This window comes from Culicoides brevitarsis, chromosome 1 (genome assembly GCF_036172545.1).
Source record: "Culicoides brevitarsis isolate CSIRO-B50_1 chromosome 1, AGI_CSIRO_Cbre_v1, whole genome shotgun sequence".
In the NCBI taxonomy this organism is placed as follows: domain Eukaryota; kingdom Metazoa; phylum Arthropoda; class Insecta; order Diptera; family Ceratopogonidae; genus Culicoides; species Culicoides brevitarsis.
In genome coordinates, this window is record NC_087085.1 from 37042662 (window position 1) to 37069069 (window position 26408).

General features: G+C 22.5%; 1 protein-coding gene across 1 annotated transcript; it reads left to right on the plus strand.

The window, feature by feature from the left end:
* Nucleotides 1–255: 255 nt before the first annotated feature.
* On the plus strand, nt 256–26408 carry LOC134837167 (protein TIS11). Its single transcript, XM_063852519.1, has 3 exons — nt 256–811; nt 24082–24473; nt 25345–26408. The coding sequence occupies exons 1-3, from the start codon at nt 752–754 to the stop codon at nt 25973–25975; spliced, it is 1083 nt and encodes a 360-aa protein (XP_063708589.1). The 5' UTR covers nt 256–751; the 3' UTR covers nt 25976–26408.

Genomic DNA, 26408 nt, shown 5'->3' on the forward strand with positions numbered 1-26408 from the left:
AATAATTATTTAATTTAATCTCTCATTCACTCATGAGTTGACAACCCAGCATGCAAAAAATAATTTTAGCCGATCCCAGCATGTGAATGAGAAATAAATAACATTATTTATCTCTTTCTCCCATCATTTTCCGTCTCTTTTATTTTTCATGACGTCACAAATATATACCCGTACCTGCATGCGGCTATATGTATATTGTCGGTAAATCGGATATTTTGTCGGTAAATCGGTTCAGTTTCACATCAGACATCAAATAGTACGGTTGTGCTTTGGATAATTATTTTTATTATATTTATATATATTTGAAGGAAAAAAATAAATCTTTAAAAATTTCATTAAAATAATAATTGGAAGAAAAATATCGTCGAATTTTTATTTATTAGCCGAAAAAAGTACCAACTACCAAACAGATAACAGTCGACGACGCAAATAATTCCTCGTACAGCACAAAAAAAAATATCAAATATCAACAAATAGCAAAAACGCGTTTGATTGTGAATCACAAGTGAATATTTTATACAGTTTCTATAAAAAAAACAACGACAAAAAAAACAATTTTATAGAATTTTATAAAATACGAAAAATTTACAAAAATAATAATTAAAAAAGGCAAAAAGTGAAAATTTATTTTTTTCACTACACGATCGATACGAATAAAAAATAAAATAATAATTGTGCATTGTGTAAAAAATTGCAACAAATTATTAAATAAAAAAATTAATACAAAAAAATAACAACAAAATATTGAAAAATGTCGACCGCAATCATGCATTCTGGACCATTTTACGATTTTGGTGATTTGATTTTGAAGGTAAGTTTGAAAAAAAAATTAAAATTTATTTAGTACAAAAATATATGATAAGCTTGTCCTTGAATGTAAGAAGAGTACAAAAAAAAGAGTTTAACTGTAAATTATTATCAATTTTTTCTAACGTACATTTTTTTACTAATTTAAAAAAAATTGAAGGTTTTTGTGATAATTATTATTATTTTTGTTTAAAAAAAAAATTTTTTCAAATAATCATTATTTTTTTTTAATAAAAGTAAATACATATATATATTTTTTTTAATATTCTTATTTTTAATATTTTATAAATTTAATATTTTATTAAATAAATTAAATTTTAACATTTTTTGATTTTTAATATTTTTTTAATAACTAAATAAAATAATTTTTTTATCTAAATTAAATTTAAAAAAATATTTTTAATATTATTTTAAATGGGTTTTGAAAGAAAAAAAATTAGTATTAAATTTTATTTAAATGATTAAATTTTTTAATTAAAAAATAAATAAAAAAAATATTTTTTTTACAAATAAAAATTAAATTGAAATAAATAAATATTTAAAAAAATACATTTCGCAAGATTGTCACATAACAACACTTAATTTTCTTTTTTGCAACCGAAATTGGTTTCTCAGCTGTTAAGTACTTGCCTTTTTTTCGTGTATTATTATTTTCGAGTGAGTGTGTAATACATACCCCGTTTTCGTTTTCATAACAATAAATATAATATAATTATGATTACGAAACCAAAAAAAGAAAAAAAACCACTGAAAAAAAAACTTTCACTGTCTCTTTTATTTTATTTTTTTTTGTGTTGTTCGTTCATCGAAATGTTTCTTTGCTTCGGTGACTGCACGCCTTTTGTTGAGTTGTCTTATGCAAATCGTTACAGTTTGTAACTAGCAGAAAAATATATATATAAAAAAATAAAATTAATGTTTATTATAATAATATATTTATAAGAAAATAAAAGAATCGTCATCAACGAAGAAGAAGAGAAACTTTATTGTTATAATTTAATGTTTTTTTTATTTTAAATAAAAAAAATTTTTGCAAAAAAAAAAAGGTTAAAATAAATCCTTTTGCAGCCAAAAAGTAGGTCCCTCAAATAAAATTTAACACAAAAGCACGTCTCCTACACACCATCACTCCATCCGTCACCTCGTTACGTGGTGCGGTGCCTGGGCAACAGGTTTATTATTTATTTATATATATTTTTTTTCGTCTGTCAAATGTTTGTTACGCACAACACAAACAAAACAGCAACCAACTTGAAACAAAAAAACGTGCATTAATAATATGTAGGTAATTAATTTATGGGCATGTCTGGACGACAGTCGCGATATTTTGAAACTTTTTTTGAAGGTATTTTGTTTCTTTGCCCGTATAAAAAACGAAAGATGGGCTGCTTTAAAAAAATAAAATACTTGTTGCGTGCCACAATTAATATAATTTTTTTTTTCAAGGGGTTTCTCTCCCTTTTTTCTTTTTTTTATTGTTCGTCTTCTTTGCGCATGTCGTGCAAGGGAATTTTTCAGCCAATAAAATTTTATTAATTTTTTTTTTGTTTAATAAAAATAATTTGCTTGGAGAAGAGACTTCAATGATGAGTGTAAAAAGAGACCTTGACGCTATCTGACAAAAAAAAATTTAAGAATTTTTTTTTAAAAATTATTTTAAAATAAATTAATTTAATTTTTTAATTAAAAAATATTAATTTAAAATAAATTTTTAATTATTTATTTTAATTATTTAATTAAAATTTACTTAATTAAAAGTTCATTTTAAATTTGATTATTTATTTAAAAAAAATTTTTGAATTAAAATAAATTTCTAAATAAACAAAAAATAAGTTAATTCAATTAAAAATATTTTTTAAAATTAAATTAATTTAAATTTAAATTTAATTTTTAATTTTTTTTTCAAAATTTTTTAATAAAAAATTAATTTTTTTAAAAAAAAAAAAAAATAAATTAAATTAAATTTTTATTAAAAATAATTAAATTTTTCATTTGAAATTATATTAAAAAAATAATATTATTTAATTAAATATTTTTTAAAAAATTATTAATTTATTTAATTTAATTTTAATTTTTTTTTTAAAAAAAAAATTAAATAAATAAAATAAAAAAAATGTAAAGAGCGCAAAAACCTTCTCTTATCTAATCTCGTTCGTGCCAATATACATTCAAGTACATCTTGCATGAAGAGATATAAAATGATTGAAATCTCAACAAAGTATGAATTTTATCAAACAAACAAGGTTTACGTCATGTACATTTATTTTCACTTCTCCTTTTCTTTCTTTGCGACGACAACGACGATTCCATTACTCAATTTACGTTGATTAAATAAATCAATTTAAAGAGCCACATGATCAAAGTCCATAAATAAAAGACTTTTGTCGATTTTGAGAAGTTGTTCTTGAAAAATTTCTCAAATTTCACGTTTTTTAGTCCTTTTAAAAAAATTGGTTTGAATTAATTCTGATCGATTTGATGAACAAGACCTCGAAACCTGAAAAAAAAATAAATTAAATTAAAGAAAGAAGTTTTTACCGGACGACAAAAAAGTAGACAATTTATTATATAATAAACCTGTCAGAGAGCAAGGTTATTATTCAATCGATTATTTATCATCATCCGCCACAGTATTGTGTGTAAATGTGAGTGTGTGCTACCTTTCCCTTTCTTTTATTTTATTTTTATAACTTTTTAACATTTTTCTTCATTAAAACTTTGTATGTACGCGAGAGGAAAAAAATGAATTTATGTATGAAAAAAATGTATAAATATGAACAAAATCATCATTTATTATCTTTCATCTTTCTTTTACTCAACTATTTATTTACCACGAATAAAAAACGGAAATTTTGCGATTTTTTGTATTTTATATATTTTGTATATATAATGATATATATTAATATAATAAACAGTATTACGTGAATTTTTTGGCTAAAAATACGAAAACATGCCTAATAACAAAAATCAATAATAAAATAAAAACGATATCGTCACATATTTGAATAATAAATGAATGAGAATATGTAAATTAAGCCGCGTTTGTATTATTAAATAATATATTTTTTTATTAAATTTATTTTTTTTATTTAACATGTGATCTTGATGATCGTCCATCGTCGCGTTACCAAGTCTGTTTGCAAAAATTAAAAAAAAAATAAAAAAAATTAATTATCATATATTTTGGAACCCATCGAAGCTCGTTTGGCAATTAAAAGTACCTGAAGCAAACACGCACGTTTTTTGATTTTTTTTTATTTTTCAATATTTTTTAAAAAATAAAGCTGACGAAGTGAGAAATCGAAGGAGATACAAAAAAAACGAGAAATTTAATACGATTCAGTGCCAAAAGAAAATAAAAGCAAAGTTATCACGACAAACTGGCGCCTGGCTGGTATCAATTATAATTAATAATAAACGTTTTTTTTTTATTTTTTTCTATATATTGATGTAAGTTGTATGTAACAATATTAATAAAGTAGTAATAAATTATTTAATTAATATAAATAATAAACAAACTCACACTATTCGAAAAAATAAAAGTGACTAAAAATTATGTTTAACATGACACCCCCAATTTAGTGCGAAAAATTTTTAAAGTAAAAATTTAATGATTTTTTAAAAAGATTGGCAATTACTGGCGATATCTTTCACTATCATTTGTGTAGCTTTGTGCAGAACGAATTTGCATGCCTCTGGACATAAACTTGTCTGCGTTATAAATATAGTAAGATAATGTTAAAGTTGTTTTTATATGTTGTGTATATAATGTACATAAATAATTGGTTGCATAAAGACATAAAATCTTAAACTTGTTTTTTTTTATTATTTACCTGTTTTCAGTAAGTTAATACGCATTCAAATAAAATTGAGAGTTTAAATTGTAGTTTTAACATATTTTTGAGGAATTTGTAAAATTTTTTGATAGTTTTTTTAAAATATTTTTTGCATAATTTTTTTTTAATTAAAATTTTAATTAATAATTTTTAGAAAATTATTTTAATAAATATTTAAAAAAAAAATTGACAGTAAATATATATTTTTAAAATAATTTTTACAAAAAAAAAATAAAAAATAAAAAATAAATAAAATTTATTTAAAAAAAAATTTATTTTTTTTAAAAAATTTTTAAAAATTAAAATTTATTTTTTTTATTAATAATTTTTTTTAAATTATTTAATTTTTTTTTTAATTTTTTTTAATTTAAAAATATTTTTAATAATTTTTTTAATTCTAATATTAAAAATAAATATTAATAATATTAAAAATTTTAATAAAAATATAAAAAATATTAATTTTCAGTTAAAAAATAATTTCAAACCGTCATAAAAATTTTTACTTTCAATTTAATGCCCTTCGTTAATTAAACTTTAGGTGATAATTCCATCAAACTTCAAAAAACATAAAATTTGAGTGAAGGACAATCTCTCTACACTTGAATGCGATTCACACGTCCATGAAACATTTTTTTGTGGGACGCGTCGCAAGCCAAGGGGAAATCCCGCATGTAAAAAAAATGTCAATTGCCAAAAATAATAATAATAATCAGGGGTCTTCCCAATTTACAAAAATAAATAATTATATATTCAATAAAATTATGCTGGTATTTATTTCCGTTTATTTTTTTCAACATGATAATATTTTTTTTTTCATAAATTACTTCAATTTTAGTTAAAGTATTAGAACAAATTAAGTTTAAACAGAAGCTTGTCATGCACAAATTACTAAATGACAAACAAAGCGTGCACGAGTTACAAAACAATAATTTAAATAAACTTTCTTCTTTTTCTGGCTTGATGCGATGAATGAAGGGCCCACTCATGAACACATGACAAAAATGGTCAAATTATTTTTTTTTATTATTCCAAGAAGAAAAAAATTAAAAGAGAAGAAGAAGAAGGGATTTCAAAAAAAAAATTTTTTTGCATGGCATGAGGTTTGAGTTTTATTGTTCTATTCTCCTCATGTGTGATGTGATGTGCCGTGCTGGTACAAAAATAAGAGAGAGAAAGATAATCGATAGCATGTGTTGCACGTTTTTGTGCTAAATTTTATTGTTTTGTTCTTATTTTATTTTTTTTTTATTATTTTTTGGTATTTTCTTTTTGTTTAAAAATATATTTTGTTTAAAAAAATAAAAAAGTATCCGTTACATCCATCTTTCATCAATAAAGAAATTTCACTTCTTTGTTCGTCTCTGTCAGTTTTCGAGAGGAGATGTAATAAAAATAAGAAAAGGAAAGCAAGGGATAAAAATTAACCAAGACAATGGGACACAGGAGACAACTGTGAGGAAGTCTCTTTATCTGTAAAAAATTATTTTTACAAAAAAAAAAAACTTGAGAGAAATTTGCATCCTGTTGTTTTATTATTTTATTTTAATTTAAAAAAAAAATAAAATTAATAAAATAATTTATTTTTTTTATTTTTTATTAAAAATTTTAATAAATTAATTTAAAATAAATTATTTTTAAAAGTATTTTTTTATTTTGATATTTTTTTATAATTTTATTTATTATTAAAATTTAAAAAATAATTATAAAATAATTTTAATGAAAAAAATAAATTTATTTTTATTTTTCTATAAAATAATTATTTTTATAATTTTATTTATTTAATTTTTTTTTTATTTAATTAAAAATTTTAAATTATAATTAAAATAAATTATTATTAATTTTATTTTTTATTAATTTATTAAATAAATAAAAAATAATCAAAAATTTGTAAAAAAAAAAATCAATTAATTATAAGAATAAAAAAAAATTAAAAATCAATTTAAAAAAAATATAATTTATTATTTTTAATGAATTTTTAATAATTTTTTTAAATAATAAATTGATTAAATTTTTATATTGAAAAAAAATTAAATAAATTTTTAAAAACATAATTTTATTTTTATTTTAATATTTTTTTTATTTAATAATTTATTTTTAAATTTAATTGAATTTTTTAAAATATTTTTATTAATTTTTTTTTATTAAAATCAATTTATTAATAAATTGATAATAAAAATTCCTTAGAAAAATGTCTGCCCTTCATATTTCTCAAAAAATTCACACAAAATTGTCTATAACAAAAATCAATATGAACCATTATCAATCATAGGTCATAAAATAACGTACTTAAGCTGATGATAAGATAAGGCCCGAAACACCGTGAAAAGTTCCGTGTTTGTCTCTGTCTCATCAAAAAAAAAAAAAATGTTCAATATGTAGGAGGTCAAAACGTGTCTGTCTGTTAAAGCTATAAAATAAATTTCGAAGAATTCGCCGCCGCAGACATTTCGTTGCCACACGGAAATCACACAATTTCAATTGTTTTATCATTAACTTTTTTTTTTATTATTTTTCGCATTGACGCTCGACACTTTCACGAGTGTTCTATCAATTGTATCAATATATATATAAATTTTTTATTGTAAAATAGATATTTACTTTCCAATTGTGTGTCATTCATTTTATGCCATTGTGTATAAAAGTATTATTATTATCATCGTGACGACGATGAAATTGATGATGATGATGATAATTGTAATTACAGATGACACACACATGTTTCCATAACATATATGAATGTACGAAACATTATTTATATGTACTTAATGACCATAATGAACAATAAAAGTGTTCTAGTTTTACATTTTTTGTTGTTTTTTGCTCATTATTTGTATATATTTTGTATTATATGACATATAAAAATCGTTATACAATGATTTTGTGACAAGCAATGAACGTCAATCAATTTATTTTAAATTTAAAAATTAAGTTAAGTGGGTTTTTTGATATAAAAATATATATTATGTATGTTAATATTAATAATAACAATAAATAATAATTAAAAAATTAAAATAAATCAATTTTCTTTATTAATATTGTATTTTTTTTAACAAAAATAAATTAATATTTATTATTTAACATTAAATATGTTTATTATAACTGCACAACATACATTTTAATCATTATCCAGTATATGTTGCGACTAAAAAAAATAACATTAACTACAAAATTTTATTATTTCCTGCCTTTGTGTCAGAGAGCAATATGCCATTTTTCAGCAAACTCTATAATAAACATACATGTTGTACAAACAAGATTGTATTTCAATTGTTTTTGTATTTTTTTTAAATAATAAAAAATAAAAATATATATTAACAATGAAAAATAACACTATTTTCCGTATTGTATACAACATATATATACCAAATAATGTAACATAACAACAACAATAAAAATAATGGAACAGTTAAATGTGCTTTGCACCGCTGCTGCTGTTGCTGCTGATAACTAAATAACAATGAAAAGCTCTAACATTACCGGATTAAGGTTGGAAACTGATAAAGAATTCCGTGTATATAACAATAGAAAATATTATTATGGTATTATTTTGTTCAAAAGACACTGCATTGCTGCTGAGAGAAGTTCAGGCAAGAAAAATGCATGAAATTAAAAATATTTTATTATTATTTATTTTTAAAACAAACATTATGTGAATGATATAATTGTTTATTTCTGCCATTATATATAGAGAAAGATGGATTATAATTTTTTTAAACTAAAGAACAAAAGAGGTAATTGTACATTTTACAGAAAAATATATTTTTTTACGAATTATGATAAAAAATGCCAATGTTATCTCAAAACTTACGAAATTTTTATATATTTTATTTTTTAAAAAAATAACTTATCAATTGTGCAACGACATTTTTTATCGCTCTTCGTTGCATTGACGCAAAATAAAAAAAAATATATATATCGCATACAGTTATTTAAAGTATTTTTATTCAATTTGTTGCTATTTTTATCTGTATCTCCGCGATATATTGTACAATTTTAATTACTTATGACTTTTATCGGTGCGTCGACGCGTCGCGCATGTTCAATTATGGGAAAAAATACACATGAGACGGTATGAGTTCTCAAAAAGTGACTAAGAAGCCAGTTCAGGGTCGACTTGTCCTCTCATGCGAATTGTAGAAACGCAACAAAAAAAAAATGTATGTATGTTGCATTGCAATAAATTATGTATCATGTACATTTATATCTAGCTGATATATCTTTGCAAAGTTGTAGTTTTGTGAATTATGGCAGTGACGAGTTTTTATTTATCGCGCACTGCTTTAATTATATTGATGATGCCTCGATAATACCTGTTGCCACCCGTTGCTTGTTTTGATGGAAAAAAATTTTTTTTCATTATTTTTTTATTTATTTATTTTAAATTAAATTATTTATTTTAATTAAAAAATTTAATAAAATAAATTTAAAAAAAAAAAAATAAAATAATAAATAAATAAAAATTAATAAAAAAATAAAAATTAATTTAAAATAAAATTTAATAAATTTTAAAAAAAAATTAATTTTTTTTTTATTAATTTTTTTTATTAAATTAATTTTTATTTAATTTGAAATAAATTTATTTATTTTAAAATATATTTTTTTTTAATTAAAAAAAAATTTAAAAATTGACAAAAAAAATTAAAAAAATATACTTTAGGAAATAAATAAATGTTGTATGAGCGATTAATTGATAAGATTAAAGGCTTTTTCTGTATAAAATATTATTTTAAAGAAACAAACAACATATAATAATATAATAATGTTGATTAAATTTTATCAGTTAACTTACAAAAGTCTCTAACCTTATTTTACAAACAACTTCTTCACATCATATATAAAAATTCATATATATGATGTGTATTTAATCATTATGAATGATAAGTTCGTCAAACAACTGTAATATCATGATAACAATGATAAGAAAATTTTAAGCAAATATGAGGACGCTGAACTAAATTTTATTAAAATTATATTTTTTATTATATATAACATGTATAATTTAATAAAAAACATATAAAAATTATAATTTTATATAAAAACGCAACAAATATTCACAATAATAAAAAATAATAATAAAAATAATGAAAACGATAGACATAAAACTTTCAATTGCGGTCATTCAGGCAATAAAAATGAATTATAATTTGTAAAATTGTATACATAATGTCTGTGCCGTATGTGAATAATATTAAAATAAAAAAAAGATCTTGTAATCAAATCTCGTGTCATATGAGTATATATTGTATATTTTATTGTACATTATGTATATTGTGACATCAATTCGTAACATACATGTATAAAAAATAAAAATAATTACATCTATATATTATTATTATATTATGTGTCTATCCGCATGTACAAAATATACATAAATCGAAGACGGAAAAAAAATTGAAGAGATTATAATCATCATTTTATTTTATTTTATTTCATTTTTTTTAGTCATGTAAAAAATTACTTACGCCTAAAATGAAACAAGTAACGTATATTATATAACTTGACATACTTGAAAGACGCGCACTGCTCATGAATGAAAGAAAGAAGCGAAAGATGATGATGATGTCGATTATTTTTTGTACATAAAATATATGTATGTAATGAGTAACGACGAGGCTAACCGTGACGTATGTACGATATATAAAGAAGACAACGAATAAAAAAAATTATCATGTAATATTTCGTACCCGCTAAAAAAAACGAGAAAAAATTACTTCATAGTTTTTACTTTTTTTTGTGTCGTATATAATATATATGTTGTTATGTTATATGTATATAATACAAAAAAACAACTTGTTTTCACTTTCGATATAAAATTTATGTTTGTTGTATAATATATAGCTAATAAAATTATTAAAAGGTACAAAACATGGTCTAATTTTTTTTTTGTATGAAAAATATTATTTATTAATGTTATGATTTAAAAGTTAAGCAAATTTATTAATATTATTGACATTTTTTTATGTAATGTTTATTTTTAGATAGACAGTTAATAATAAAATAATACGCCCCTTTTTACATGTAAATATTTTCATATACAAAGCTGTCACAAACATGATAAGATTAAAAATCTATAACTAGCAAATGTTTTGTTCAATTGATTTATTTATTATTATAAAAAAAATCACTTGTGCCATATTTTCAAAAATATTTGTAATATTTGCAAGTTAATTATTAATTTTATTTATAAATAAACTATATGATATATGATAAATATTTTTTTTATAATTAAATGGAATTTTTTTCACTTTTATTTTCTACGAGCAAAATTAATAAATATATAAATAAATTAAAATGAATGGCTCTATTATTACGATTAATATTAAAAAAAAATTCATTGCCTGCAAAAATTTATTACGAATATAAATAATAATTATTAATTTGTTCCTTATTCGGAATAAACATCCATAACAAAAAATATTGTTTAAAACGATATTTTTTAATAAATAAATAAAAGTTTCTTCAAACGAAAAATAAAGAAAGAGAAAAAAATATGCGTAGCTTTATTTGCATGCAACATTTAAAAGGCAATCAGCCAACTGAAGTGAACTGTATACATTTTGCGCATGGTACGGAATTTTAAGTTTTATTACCTCATTGTTTCTTTTTTTTATTTTTTAAACAATATTAGATTACAACTAATCACTTAAATTTAAAATATATATGTTTAATGTTTATTATATATATATGTTATATATATAAAGCTTATTACATTACTCCATAACATAATAAAATTTAAAAAATATATATTTAAAAAAAAATTCCTGAAATTTAACACGCACTATGGATTATGACTTGCCCCAAGCTAAAAATTAAACAATTTTAAGAGCTTTTGTGTTTCTTTGCTACTGTTAATAATATATTTTACGTAGGATTTATTTTTTTATGACGAAATAAACTTTTCTATATAATTTTTTTGTACTTTAGAAAACTGACCTAGCACATGATTTTTTTTAAATTTTTTTTTGGGATGGGCTTTGACGGCGCATGGCTACCAAATACGTTCAGTTGTCATAAATTCTCTTTTTTATTTTTCTTTATTTATTATAAATTGGTAGAATTAAAAGCAGTCGAGCAACTTGTCGTCGTCGTCGTCGTACAGCAGCTTCAATTAACATAATTTAAACATTTAAATTCTTAACTAGTGTTTGATTGTTCGTACTGTTTACTTACTTACATTTATTTACAACGTTGTTCGTTAAGTTTATTTTTTTTTTAATATTAAATTCGAGTCTCGCTTTTTTTATGACGGTTTTTTGTATTTTTGTTATTATTGTCATCTTTTATATATGTATAATATATAGACAACATTTCAAAACGAGACACTAGATATTTTTTTCTATAATAATTTATTCATTGTTTAATATTATGTAAAAAAAAATACTCTGGACCGATACCGACAACAACTAATAAACTACCTGTATGCCTATTATTATTGTCGTCGGTCCGGGTGCCATGCCAGGTATAATATATACCTTTTGTAATCAACAAATAGATAGATTTCTGTCACCTGAGGGTCTTTTCTTAATGGTCCGTCCTTATTTTTAAAGTGTTTTATGGATTTTATTTTTTTTTTCTTTTTTTCTTTGAACACGAAACGAATTGAGAGTAATGTTCTATTATATATATATTTTTTTTTGAAGATAACAAATTTTGACATGAAACAGAAAATTTAATATTAATTTACATCTAAAAATAAATGGCGCTCATTCATTTAAAGATATGATACTTACTTACTGTTTTTTTTTTATAAAAAAAAATAAAAAAAAAATATTTTCTGTAATGAGAATTAATTTAATAAGAAAATTCAAGGGCACCATTTTTGACACATGTTTTTAAAATTTAAAAAATAAAATTAATACAAAAAAAAAAACAGATCAAAAGTTAACATTTACTCATGGATCATGAATCATGACAGCTACTCGTGATATTTTCCATTAAAATAAAATTAAATAAAAAAAAACTTGTAATTTTCTAATGTTAAAGAAATCGAAAGTGTTTCGTGGTAAAACACCCCTAAAGCTTATAATTTTCAATTGCATTTAAATAAAAAAAAAATATTTTTTTTTATAAAAAAAAAAATCTCACTTGGATGTTAATTTAGTTCAGTTTTTTTTTTGCCCGCCTGCCTCTTTCTTACAACACCAATTTAATCAAGCAAGCTGCAAATTATTTACTTATTACTTAATGACGCGGTATGGCAACATAATGGCTAGTTTTCTCTCTTATACCCTCACCACAACTTGTGTATTACTTCATCGCTTCAAGTGCAAAAAGAAAACAAAAAAAAATTGTACGAGTTTCTCTTTCAGTATTTTTTTGTAATTTTTTTTTTTTATTAAAAAAAAATTTTTTTTACTGAAATTTACTAAATTACGTAATTCATTCATCATTCAAGCGTTTAAAAAAAAAGTTATTTTTTTTTCATGTGAATCACGAAAAGGAAATGCTGAAACGAAAAAAATTTACAAAGCGTGAAAAATTTTCTTATCTGTAAATTCATTCGACCTTCCAGTGTGTCCTCAAAAAAAAAAAAAGTACAAAGACTTTGCACTGCTCGTCCCATTAATTTTTATTTATTACAATTTTTGGTTGTTTTTTTTTCGACCATCATTCATATTCATTACATTTGACCAACCATCCAATTAAATAAATAACACAAAAAAAAACAAAATAAAATTTTTTAAACAGCTGACTCATGTATGTACGTTCATTCACTCGTACACAGGGGTCACCACTGTGATCGACTTTTTTTTGCTCTTCAATTATTATAATTTTCCACGGTAAACGGATGGATAAAGTAATGCCGGAGTACCGTTCGTTCGCTATTATGGAACAAGGTGAAAGAGGCCAACATTCAAGTGTAATGAGTCACTTTTTTTTTTACTTTTTTTTATGTAACAGCGACCTCTAGCGGGATCTTTGACTCTACCACGGTAGATGTGTGAACTACTGAATTATTTATTTTTTTTCTATTCATTGAATTAGTTTAAATTTACGAGGACAATTGTTTTTTTTGTCAATTAAATTTTATTTTAAAATTCTTTGTTTGGTAGGATAAAATATTTATAATAAAAAAAAATCAAGTTCAAAACCGTGCTTTGATAAAAAAAAATAGAAATAAAAAATAAATTAAAATTCAAGGTCACGCATGATAATTTTGTGTAAAAATATGACAAAAAAAAAAACAAAACAACAACACGAAAGTTTATACTTTGTACTTTGCTTTTCGCAAAAGTAATAATGCAGCGAGTGTTATATGTGCATTCTTAATTAATTTACATTATATTGATATATATATTTAAAAATAAATCAATTGAATTCCGATCGTGTACTAACCTATTTATTTGTTGTTGTAATTTTTATTTGGTGACTGATTGACTAGCAAGTTCGTTTTATTTTTAAAAAGGGGCACGACTCGTGTTTTTTTTTCTTTATTGTTATTTATTATTATTATTATAATTATTTTATTTATATTGTAACAAACAATAGCTTAAATATATATATGAACACCTATTTGTATAACTTGGTCTGTCTCTAGTTATAGATTTTTATGCAAATAAATTACTTTAAAAATCTTCAAATCAGGTCAAGTACTGTTTTGACGTAAAATATATATATTTTTAAAAATATTATATATTTAATAAATTTAAAAATAAAATAATTAATTAATAAATTTAAAAAAAATATGATAAATAAATTAAAATAATAAAATTTTAATCGATTTTAATTCAAAAATTTAAATTATTATTTTTAATAATTATTTTAATTATTAATTTTATAATTATTTATCAAAATATATTTTTTTGAGTATTAAAAATATTTTAAATTATATTTTTACGTCAAAATTATTAAAAATAATAATATTTTTATTTAAAAAAATAATTTTTAATTAAAGTAAAATAATATTTAATTTAAAAATTATTTACAATTTTTGGCTAAAAAATAATAATAATTTATTAATTAATTTTTATTATTATTTTTTTTTTTATAAATTTTTAATTATTTTATTTTTTATATAAAAAATTATAAAATAATTAATAATAATTTATTCATAAAAAAAAATAATTATTTATTTATTTTATTTTAAATAGATAATAAATATATATTTTATATTTTTTTAATGAAAATTTATTAAAATTAATTTTTTAATATTTTAAAACATCCGGAATAAATTTTATAGTATACAAAGTATCTAAAAAATTACTTTCGATTAAAATATATAAAATGTTTCCTAGACTCGCCTTTAAGATTAATTTATAGCAACATTTCCATACTTGTTTAAAATATATATATTTTTTTATCTACTACGTTCGATATGACGTTTTTTCTTTTATTTTTTACTTTAACTCGTCTCACACTCCTCATTAGAACCTGTTCTTGCCTTGCCAGCCACCACTTGATGCCTATAAAATACAAAATATATATCATTAGTATTCTCGACCGTAATCTCAATTTATATATTTTTCATATACCCTTTTCGCATATTCTTCGTAGTTTTGCCATTTTTGTACAATTTTTATTTATAAATGCTGCCAAGAACTTGTTGTTGTAATGTAATTAAGGTACCAATAAATTATTTGTTTTGTAATTTTACTCAGGAAACAAAGATGGCTATCAATGTGAAATGTTTCAATATTATTTTTAAAGCAAAAAAAAAGTAAAAAACTTAAAAATCGAGTTTAAACATCAAAGACGCGATGAATAAATTAAAATCGTTATTTTCATTTAGTTACAGCAATTTATATAACTTCATACGGAATATTCATGCAACTTGATGACGATTTGACTGGAGAGAAAAAATACTCTTTAAATTAAATTGAATAGGCGTCTTTGTAGTAAAAATTATTAATAATACTACTCATGTGTAGCTATATATGTTTAATAAATAATAATAAGAGATTCTAACTTTTTATTGATGGCTGTGGGTTGGTTGTATAATAAATATATATAATATATGCACATCAACGTCATCATCGCACGGCGGCGGCAGCGGCACGAATGTCTGGCTCTCGTCAACTTGCTCTCTGATAACAGCGCGTTTTTTGTTTATCTTTTTTTCCTTACTTTTAATTGGCTTTAATAAAATTGTTTTTTCGGTCAAAATAATTTTTTTTACAAAAAAATTCTATTTTTAAATTTATTTAAGTACAAAAAACATCAAAAGTCATTCAAATATGAACTTTTTGTGATTGTGCAATAATTTTCGGTAATTGATTTAATTTAATAGATTCATTTGGGTAAATTGTTGTCGACGCGCAGAAAATAACTTTTAAACGAGATTATTATTTAAAATAATATTTATTTATTATATATTTTAATAAAAACATTAATTGAGTGATTTTAAATGCAAATTAATCTGTGTGTTTTTCCGTGTTTTGCAAAGCAAATAATGTAAAGTGATGGAGCTTGAAATGATGGAATGAGACAGGTTCACGAAGTTTTTTGTTGTATTAATAATTTTTAGCACAAGTATTATAATTTTAGATGTGTTGTTTTTGTTGTTTTGAAGTTGTGGTTTTATTGGATTGTGAGTTCTTGAGAAGAAACTTGTTTTTTTACTTTATTTTAATGATAATTTAACATTTAAATTATATTTTTTATTCAAAACAAAAAATACTAAATTGAAAATAATAATAAGTTAAAAAATAAATTAAAATTAAATTTTTGAAAAAAAAATTATTTTATTATTTTTTGAAATAGTAGATATTAAAAAAAAAATTTATAAAAAACTAATTTTTAATTTTAAATTATTTTAAATAATTTTTTTATAAAAAAATATTAATAAATTAAATTTTTAAAAAAGTTTTTTGCTTTAAATTATAAAAAAAAAAAAAAATAATTTTATATTAAAAAATAATGAATATTTAAAATATTTAATTAAATTTTAAAGAAATTTTAAATAAATCTTAAATAAATTTTAAAATAATTTATAAATTAATTTAATTATATTTTTTTATGAAATTAAATTAAATTTATTTTTAAAATAATAATTATTGTTTTTTGTTTAATTAATTATTATTTAATTTTAATTATAAAAATAATTTAAAATTTCTACAATAACTTACATATTTAGCCAAACTTAGTTTAAAATAAAAATATTTTAAGTAAATATTTTTTAAAAATTAATTTTGGCACATAAATAATTATTTTGCTGAAAATTATTAAACATTTAAATTAAATTAATTTAAAAAAATTATTTAAAATATTATTTTTTATTGAAATTAAATTATTAATAATTTTTAAAATTCATATAAAAACAAATTCTAATAAATTATTTTTTTTTATTTTTCTTTCTAGGTGAGTAACGATCCCCAAAAAACATGTTCATTCAAAAATTCATCCGATTCGGTAAGAAACATCGTAGAAAAAACTCAATTACGTCTCAAATTAAGCGTTCAACATATAAAAATATACCACACGCAATCATTATCGGTCAACTAAATGTCACCTCTTTCGACTCGATCTCTGCACACACAACAGAAAAAAAACTGACGCATGTGTCGTTCCATAAATAATAACACGTACCAACTTCCACTTCTCTGTAACAAAAATTCTGTCAACAAAAAAAAAAATGAGGCGATAAAAAGTATTATTTTTTTCGTTACTTCGTGGAATTATCGCCTGACTATGCTGAAAACTGATAAGTTAGTCAGTCATTTATTTTTTTTTGTGCTTAAATCAACAAACAAAAGGATTACGAAAGCAGTTTCGATGATAAAATGTGTTGTGACTGCGATAAATTTTAATTTTTTATTTAAAAAAAAATTGTTTATTATTATTTTTTTAATTTTAAAGACTTCACAGCGTCAAGTAATCGCAAAAAAAAATAATAATATCGAGTTACATGAATGAAATTTCGCGAGGAATGCTTTCAGAAGAAAGAAACTGACCTATCATGAAGATTTTTTTTAAAAATAATTTTTTTTATTTAATTTTTGAGACAACCAGCATCGATAATGATAAATTGGTGCGATATCAATCGAAGGTTGGGTCAGTCAATGCACGATAAATAATCGTGTAGTACATTTTTTTTGTCGAGATATCATTTGGTGCTAATAATTACTTTTGTCATGTTGTCTTGCTTTGACGATTCGTTACAAGGAAATATATAAATATCAATAATAATTATAAATAATAAAAACGAGACAATGTTCTAATAATGATTTCCTGAACGTTGTCGTCGTCAAGATTTTGCATTTTTTACAATTTTTTATTTATTTTTGCATTTGTTTGCAAATGTATATGAATATAACCAATAAACAAGATAATAATACGATGAACCTTATACCTGTCATTACAATAATACTTAATACTTATAGAACTTGTACTTATTTATTATTATTAAAAGTATAAATTTTACAATGTAAAACGAGCGGAAGTACGAGTATTTAACTTTTTTTTTCCGAGAATGAGGTTTTTCATCTTTTTTTGTGCGTAAATGATGACTTTGAAGAAAAAAAATATTAACAATGTATTATTTTTTTTTAATTTTTCAATACATTGCACTCGATAATGATATGTGTGTGACGCACATTCATTACGCATTTTTTATTATTTTTTTTTACAATAATGATTTTTTATTATTATTTTTTTAATAAAAAGTAAATTGTTTAATTTTTTAAATAATAAATTATTTTGGAAAGTTATTATTATTATCAATATAAAAATTAATAAATACATATTTTTTATTTATTTTTTTCACAATTCAGTTATTCAATTTGAATTATTTTTTTTATTTCATAAAAATTATAATTTTTACAAATTTAAAGTAAAAAAATATTTAATAATTTTTTTAATTAAATTAAAATTAATTAATTTTTAAAAATAATTAATTAAAATAATTTTATTTAAATATAATTTTAAAAAAAATATTTTCAATTTTACTTTTCTAATATAATTTAATTTAATTAATTTTTTTTATTTATTTTGTTAATAATTAATTTTTAAAAAAAATTGTTAAAAAAATAAAATAAAAATTATTTTAATATAAAATTTTATTTTCTATGTTTATTATAATTAAAAAAAATAATAAAACAAAAAAATAATTTAATATGATAAATAATGATAAAACAAAAATGATAATAATAATAAAAATAAAAAAGTAAATAATTTTAAAATAATTTTTAGATCAAAAAATTTCCAATACTTAAATCAATTTAATTTAAAAAAATAATTAATTACTTTAATTTAATAAAAATATTTTTTTTTTTTGTTGAAATAATAAAATTTTTATTGTTTACAAAATAATTTTTAATTTTTTTTTTTCCAATTCCGGTCCAAATAATATTTTTTAAAAATGCAATTAATTGCATTTTACACAAATTCATTTAAATATAAATAAAAAAAAAATAAACCCTTGACTTGCGTGCCACATCAAAAATAAAATATAAATAAAGAGAGTCATTACCACGGTCATGTTTGTTTGTGTACATTTACGCATTTATTTATATAAATTTTACAAAATAAAAAAAAACTCTGGCTTCATGCCAAATGTCCCGGTGAATGAAAATTGTGCGCGAAAGTGCAGCAACATCTGGGACACATTTTGTTTAAAATTTAAATGTCCGGCGCGTTAATGGCTTTTGGCGAGGAGATGATGATTATTTATTATTAATGCTCATCCGCAAGTCAAGTCGCGTGATGTTGATCTGGCGTACTTGTCACTCTGCTCGAGCGAGGATTTCTTTGTTTTCCGTAAATTAGGTGCATTTTTGCGGCAATCTCGTGTGCATGTGTGAGAGATAAATGAATTTAAATTTAAACACAATCCAAAATAGATTTGCAGCTCGTTGCATTGTCACGTTTTGACGATCGACGCACGTTTCTTTCTTTTGCCTTCGCTCTGCGTCTCTCGATTTAGAACAGAATTTTATTATTTTTCATTATTTTTATGAATAGCATGATGCACGATGATCATTAACATTAATTTTAACGTGAAAAGGAAATTTCTCGCTCGAACATTCACTTGTCTTCCTTTGTCAAAATCTGTCGTTTTTCCGAGACTTTTATTATGTTTTATGTTTAAAGTTTCGTTTTTTCTCGCGACAAAGATAAATTTCGGTGCAAGATATATTTTTAGTAGAATGTTTATTAATATATATGTTGTTCAAAGTAAATTAACTCGAAATTTATTTGAATTGTCAAATGTAACAGAAGACGACGACGCATCATGTAGAAAAAAAAAACAGAAGATATTTTCAAGGTTTTTATTATTTTTGTTCTATTTTAAATATAATAGAAATGGAAAAGATAACTTTTTATGTTGTTTGTACAATTAATTTTATTTTTCCTGTATGTCAATGTCACTGCTGTTTTTGTGATAAAAAATAAACTAAAGTTACCGAACAAAAATTTTATTGTCTGTTTTTCTATGGTTACGACTAAAAATAGAAAAAATATTTTTTCTTTGAATTTTTTGTTTAAAATACATTTTTTAAGATATTCAATAATATTTTTTTTTTATTTTTTTAAATAATAATAAAACAAAAATTTAAAAATAAATAAAAAAAGTAATAATTAATATTTAACATAAATGAAATAAAATAAGAAAATATATTAAAATATATAATAAAATAAAAATATATAAAAAAAATATATAAAAAAAAATATAAAAAAAAAAAAAAATAAAATAAAAAAATAAAAAAATTTTATTTTATTTTAATTAAATATTAAAATTTTTTAAATTTATTTATTAAATAATTATTTAAAAAATATTTAATAATAAAATATATATTTTTTAAAAATAAAAATACTTTAAAAAAATTATTATTTATTAATAAAATATTTAAATAAATTCATACTTTTCTAGAATAAAATTTACGTAAAAGGAGATGAAATTCATTCATGACTAGTTATCAATTTCCATCAATAATAATATTATTTATTAATAAATATGTGTTAAATATGCACATATTCTAATAAATTATTAAAATATTATATATGATATACAAACTATATAAAATAATTAATGCATATTTCAAAAATGCAATTTTATCACTCAACAACATTTATTGACGTAAATTCTTGATATATTTATAATAGTTTATTATTATTTTTTTTAATGATATTAACATACATTCTGAATCACATCAATTATATTTTTTTTTGTAATTTGTTCTAAATGTTACTCTTCCATTATTATTTATTTTTAAATTGTGTTTATATACAAAAGAAGAATAAATCATTCAATCACACGTTTTTCTATATGTTATATTGTAAAATTGTGTTTATAGTAATAATAATGTTATTTTATACAAAAAAAAAACACATGAGTTCGTGTACTTTTTTAATTAGTTTATCACTATATTGACATCATTCGATTTTTCTATATGTTATATTATTATATATATTAACATTTGTTTTATATATGATCATGTATTCAAGATTAATTCATTTTATTCGATAATCATCTCGACCTTTTTAACTGTATTTTTATTATTTTTGTTGCACCTTCTTTCAATTTTTTTTTTTTTTTTTTGTAAATAAATTGATGAAAGACTTCGTAAGATATCCTGTACTTCTTTTTATTGTGTCGTCGTATCTTTTATTTTATTTTTAAAATTATATCCTTTTGTTACCTTGGCAAAAATCTTGAACAATAATAATGCATTTTTTTTCAACATAACGTAACAACATATATACAAAAAAAAAGTTCAACAACAAAAAAGGAACCTTTTTTTGTATATATTTTTTTTGTAAATGCACCAGATTATATTTAATTTATTATTATCCAACACAAAAACCGATTTTTCGATGCACACATGTCGTTTTTGATGCTCGTTATTGGTTGTGGGATCGTGAGAAAATGACGCCTACTTTCTCGCAAGAACATTTTTATCAGCTGAACATCACCTGAGTCCTGATCCTTTCACAAAAAACAACAAAAAAAGAGATTAAAAATTAACGGTACGCACACCTTGAGCATCACATCGAATCGGAAATTAACCTTTTATTGACATTACCATGAAATTAGTTAATCGTGAACCTCAATAAATCTGTTTCGTCGTCATCAAAGCATTAATTGAGGTTTAGGTTTTGAATGTTGTTGTGTTTTTTTTTATGGAAGCATGGCTAAAATAAATAAATAAACTGAATATTGATGACACAAAACGTATTTTTTTTTCGTTTCGTATTTGATATGATTGAACGAAGGTTAAAACGCTTATTTATCATATGTCTAAATTTAAATTAATATAATTTACACGACGATCGACTGACGAATGTGTATGTATCTAATTAGCAACAAGTGAGTTACTAATAGTCAAAAAGCACCAATCATCGTAATAATAAAGTTGAAATGATATGATGGCGAAAAAAATATATTTTTTTTTTTGGTTTTATTTCAATGTCATTTACAACGAGTCAAGAGTTAGCAAGTCTTTTGCAATAATTTTAATGAAAAATGTATAATTTTGTAAATTAAGATGTGCTAAAATGTTTTTTTTTATTATTTTTTTTATAAAAAATTAAATTGTCACAAAAATTTTAAGTAATTTACGTAAAAATAACAGGATTAAAAAATTTTTTATAAATTTAAATTAAATATACATAAATTAAAATAAATTTAAGAAAAATAATTATAAATTATTTTAAAAAAAAAATTTAAATATTTTTTTTTTAATTTAATTAATAATAATTTATTAAATTTTATTTTATTATTTTTAATTTTATTATTTTTTATTTTTTTATTTTTTTTATACATTAATTTAAATTTTTTATTAATTTTTTAAATTAAATTTTATTTTTTTTTTATTTATAAAAAATTATCATTTATTATTTTTCAATTATTTTGACCAGAAATAATTTAATTATAAAAAAATAATTATTTTAAATTTAATTATTTTTTTTTATTTATTTGAAATTTTTAAAACTTAAAATAATTTTTTTTATTTATTTTATTTTATTTTATTAATTCCTTTAAAAAGTATTGCGAAACACAAATTACTCACAATTCCGAGTTTTTTCTGTCACACATGAGAAAAAAATTACTTTCATAGAAAATTTCATCAAATTTATACAAAATAAAAATTTCCCGTGAGTCACACAAAATCATCAACAAGGAAGCAATTCAGCTCATTAACGTTTGTTTTTAATAGATAGGCGGATACTTTCATTCTGTTCCTGCTTTGCTCGTTAATAACTTATTATTATTATTGCAAGTGGTAATTACGACAAGGGCAAGGAGTGTAATTCGCTTCATCAAATGTCTTTCAATGAATTTCAATTTCAATGAAAATTAAAAAAAGAGAGAAATGCTTTCTTTTGTCTTGAAAAATTAACTCCGAGAACAAAGAAACAAAGAAAAATTGACGAGCTCGAAGTAATTAAAGGAATAAATTGACGAGAGACGCTTCTTTGTCTGTTTTTTTTATTTATTTATTTATTTTTCGTTATCTGTCTTGTTGTTAGTTTTATTTACACGACAGATGAGTCAATTTTATTGCACGATGACGAGATTTGATTTTTAACGCGACACAATGTCTAATTTAAAACGTTTTAAAAACATTTCTAAGCTAAAAGCATCATTTAACGATTATCCCACGCGATGCCTGCCATTCCAATTCATTCACAAAAAAAAACACACATTCTCTTGCAAAATCAAAAAATTTCAATTAAATATTGCTTCAACGAATTTTTTTTTTTTTTGATGACATTCGCAGTTCTGGAATAATAAAAAAAAAATTAATTGAATTTTTTTAATATTTTTTTCGAATAAAAAAAATTAAATTAGGTCAAAAACTACAATTGAAAAAATTTAAAAAAAAATCTAGACAAGAGGAAATCTTAAAAAATATCAAAAAATTGAACAAACAAGGCGATAACGCGATAAAAAAAATTTTTGAATAAAAATAAGAGACTCGAGTTCTCAAGCAGCAGTCACATTCTTAACACGACTCTTGATATTAAATTAAATTTATGACATTTTTATTTATTTATTTATCAAAAAATATGACATTTTGTACAGTAAACTGAAACTTGGTGACTCGTTACTTTTGATAAGATAAGTACTGTGCTTACTTAAAAGTAATGAATGAATTTATTTACTTGCCTGTGAGTAAGTAGTTGATTGACATCATTCATAAAAAATGGTAAAATTGGAGTTTACTGAAAAAGTAAAAAAAAAAATAAATCAAAAAAATTCTAGAATTTGATAAAAAAAAATATTTTTTTTAAAGCATTTATATCAAAGAACAAACAATTTTAAAGATAAGATATTAAATTATTTAAAAAAAAAAATTTTTTTTTTTTGGGTTGATTTTTTTTTCGTTTTCGTTGGAAGAAAGAATGATTGAAACCACACAAAAAATAAATTTAAATTGAATGAATGAGTAATTGATAAAAATCTCGATTGTTTCTTCTTCGTCGAATCTAAATTGAAAAACAAAAAAATTCGAGTCTGTTTTCTTGACTAAATTCGTTTCTTTTTTTTTATTTTTAGAATCAACCATCAACCAGAACAACACAAAATGGTCTCAACTTAAATTCTGGCTCAACACAATCGATTCCAGCTTTAATTGCCAACACAAATAGTCAAATTAACCACCAACATTTACAGCAGCAAAAGCAACAGCAACAGCAATACCAACAACAACAAACGCAACAACCTCAAGCACAACCGAACGCTGGAAGCACTGTGACTGCTCAGCAACAGTTGTCGGCAGCGCAACAGCAAAAAATGTTGCTGCATAATGCACTTACGCGCGCCGTTTCACATCCGGTTGGCGGACAACAAGCCGTACAATTGCTCACATCCATCAGCGAAATCCTCGGATCACACAAGAAATTGGAACGGACACAATCGGAGCCGTTGCCGCAGTTGAATACTTCAAGGTAGGTTGAGATTTTTATTTGGATTCGAATTCGAAACGAAATTTCTTTTACAAAAACTCGTATATTTGCTATAGAGCTCCGTACAGAAATGTCAGTACGAAGCTCTATAACATACGTTCATACGATATCGTAAAATTTTTTAAATGTCAAATTTTAACGAAATAGATCATTCGAAAATTTGACGAAATCGTATGAACGTATGTTATAGAGCTTCGTACTGACATTTCTGTACAAAAATCTATACTATACTATACGATTTCTGAAACTTCTGTACGAAGCTCTGTAATGATCATACGAGATTTTGGCAATATTTTTTTAGAATATTGCAAAATTGTATGATCATTTCAGAGCTTCGTACAGAAGTATGTGAGTATATAGGTATGCTATAAAGCTCCATACTAAAATTTCAAGTGCAGAGCTCTATAGCATACCTTTTTAATACTTAAATGGTTTTTTTTTTCGTTAAAAAATCTTATCGAAAATTCGTATGTAGGTATGTTATAGATCTCTGTACAATAACTTCAGTACGAAGTTCTATAACATACCTTCATACGAATTTGCGATAAGATTTTGTACAGTTTTGACATTTTCGTATGGTATAGATTTCCGTAGAATAGATTTTGTACGGAGCTTTATAGCATATCTACGTACGATAATGTCAAAACTGTACAAATTTATGCTAGAAATTCGTATGAATGCTATAGAGCTTCGTACAAAAACTTCTGTATGAAGTTCTATAGCATACATACGAATTTTCAGTATGATTTTTAACGAAAATTTCATAATAGAGTAGAATTTAAATTGACAGTTATGAAATTTGTGAAAAAATGAGCAAAATTTTAACAAAAATTTCACTTTTTTGTATTTACAGATACAAGACCGAATTGTGCCGACCATACGAAGAAGCTGGCGAATGCAAATACGGCGACAAATGTCAATTCGCTCACGGCATCCAAGAACTCCGCAACTTGCAACGTCATCCCAAATACAAAACGGAGCTTTGTCGCACGTTCCACAGCGTCGGTTTCTGCCCCTACGGACCCCGCTGTCATTTCGTGCACAATGCCGAAGAAGCACGTAACCACAATCGCAACGTTGCCGCATACCACGCTCGTCTCGCTGCCCAAAATGCCGCCGCTGCAACTGCCGCAATGCACGGAATGCAATTACCGTTGTCGCCTCCGCTCAGCATGAGCACGGGATCCGATCGCGCATCTCCCACAGGCTCCCTCAGCTTGTCGCCCACAAATTCCATGGTGAATTTCTTCCCCGAACAATCGAGTCCCACGCAACAAACATTCCATGCACCGTCGTCAGCTGCCGTTCAGGCATTCAGTTTCACAGCAATCAGTCCACCGGCTAGTCCCATTGCAACGACGCCACCACCGACAATCGTCGCCGCGAACAATTCCGCTGCAAACACTGTGATTGACGAGGCACGTCTTCCAGTCTTTAATCGATTAAGTTCCACAATTGATGCGTTCACAAATCTCCAACTGTAAGCCAATTTGTACATACGCGAGCATTAGATATTGGCGCGAACACAAAAAACGTCATCAAGGTGGGCAACTTTAATATTATATTATTGACTTTTTATTTATGATTCTATTTATATACAAAAACAAAACATAACAACATATGAGAAAAATAATTGAACTCTATTTTAGAAAAAATTCGCGCACAGAAATTCGATTCATTAGTTATATTAATGATGATTTTTCGATTTATACATTATAAATTGCTAAAATATATATATATTTAAACATAAAAACAGTAACACATGTCATATTATTTATTATTTCTTTTTATATTTTTCATCATATATAAATATATTATTATTTCTAAACATTAAAACTACAAGAAAAAAATTAGAAACAAATTAAACTGATGCTAAAAAATAATTTATTATTTATTTTCTTCCGATACTAATTCAAA

What these genes read in the sequence shown, in the direction of transcription:
- LOC134837167 (XM_063852519.1), top strand. Translation starts at nt 752, where the DNA reads ATGTCGACCGCAATCATGCATTCTGGACCATTTTACGATTTTGGTGAT. An exon ending in TTGGTGATTTGATTTTGAAG is followed by an intron (nt 812 to 24,081) that starts GTAAGTTTGAAA and finishes TTTTATTTTTAG; the next exon opens with AATCAACCATCAACCAGAAC. An exon ending in CCGCAGTTGAATACTTCAAG is followed by an intron (nt 24,474 to 25,344) that starts GTAGGTTGAGAT and finishes TTGTATTTACAG; the next exon opens with ATACAAGACCGAATTGTGCC.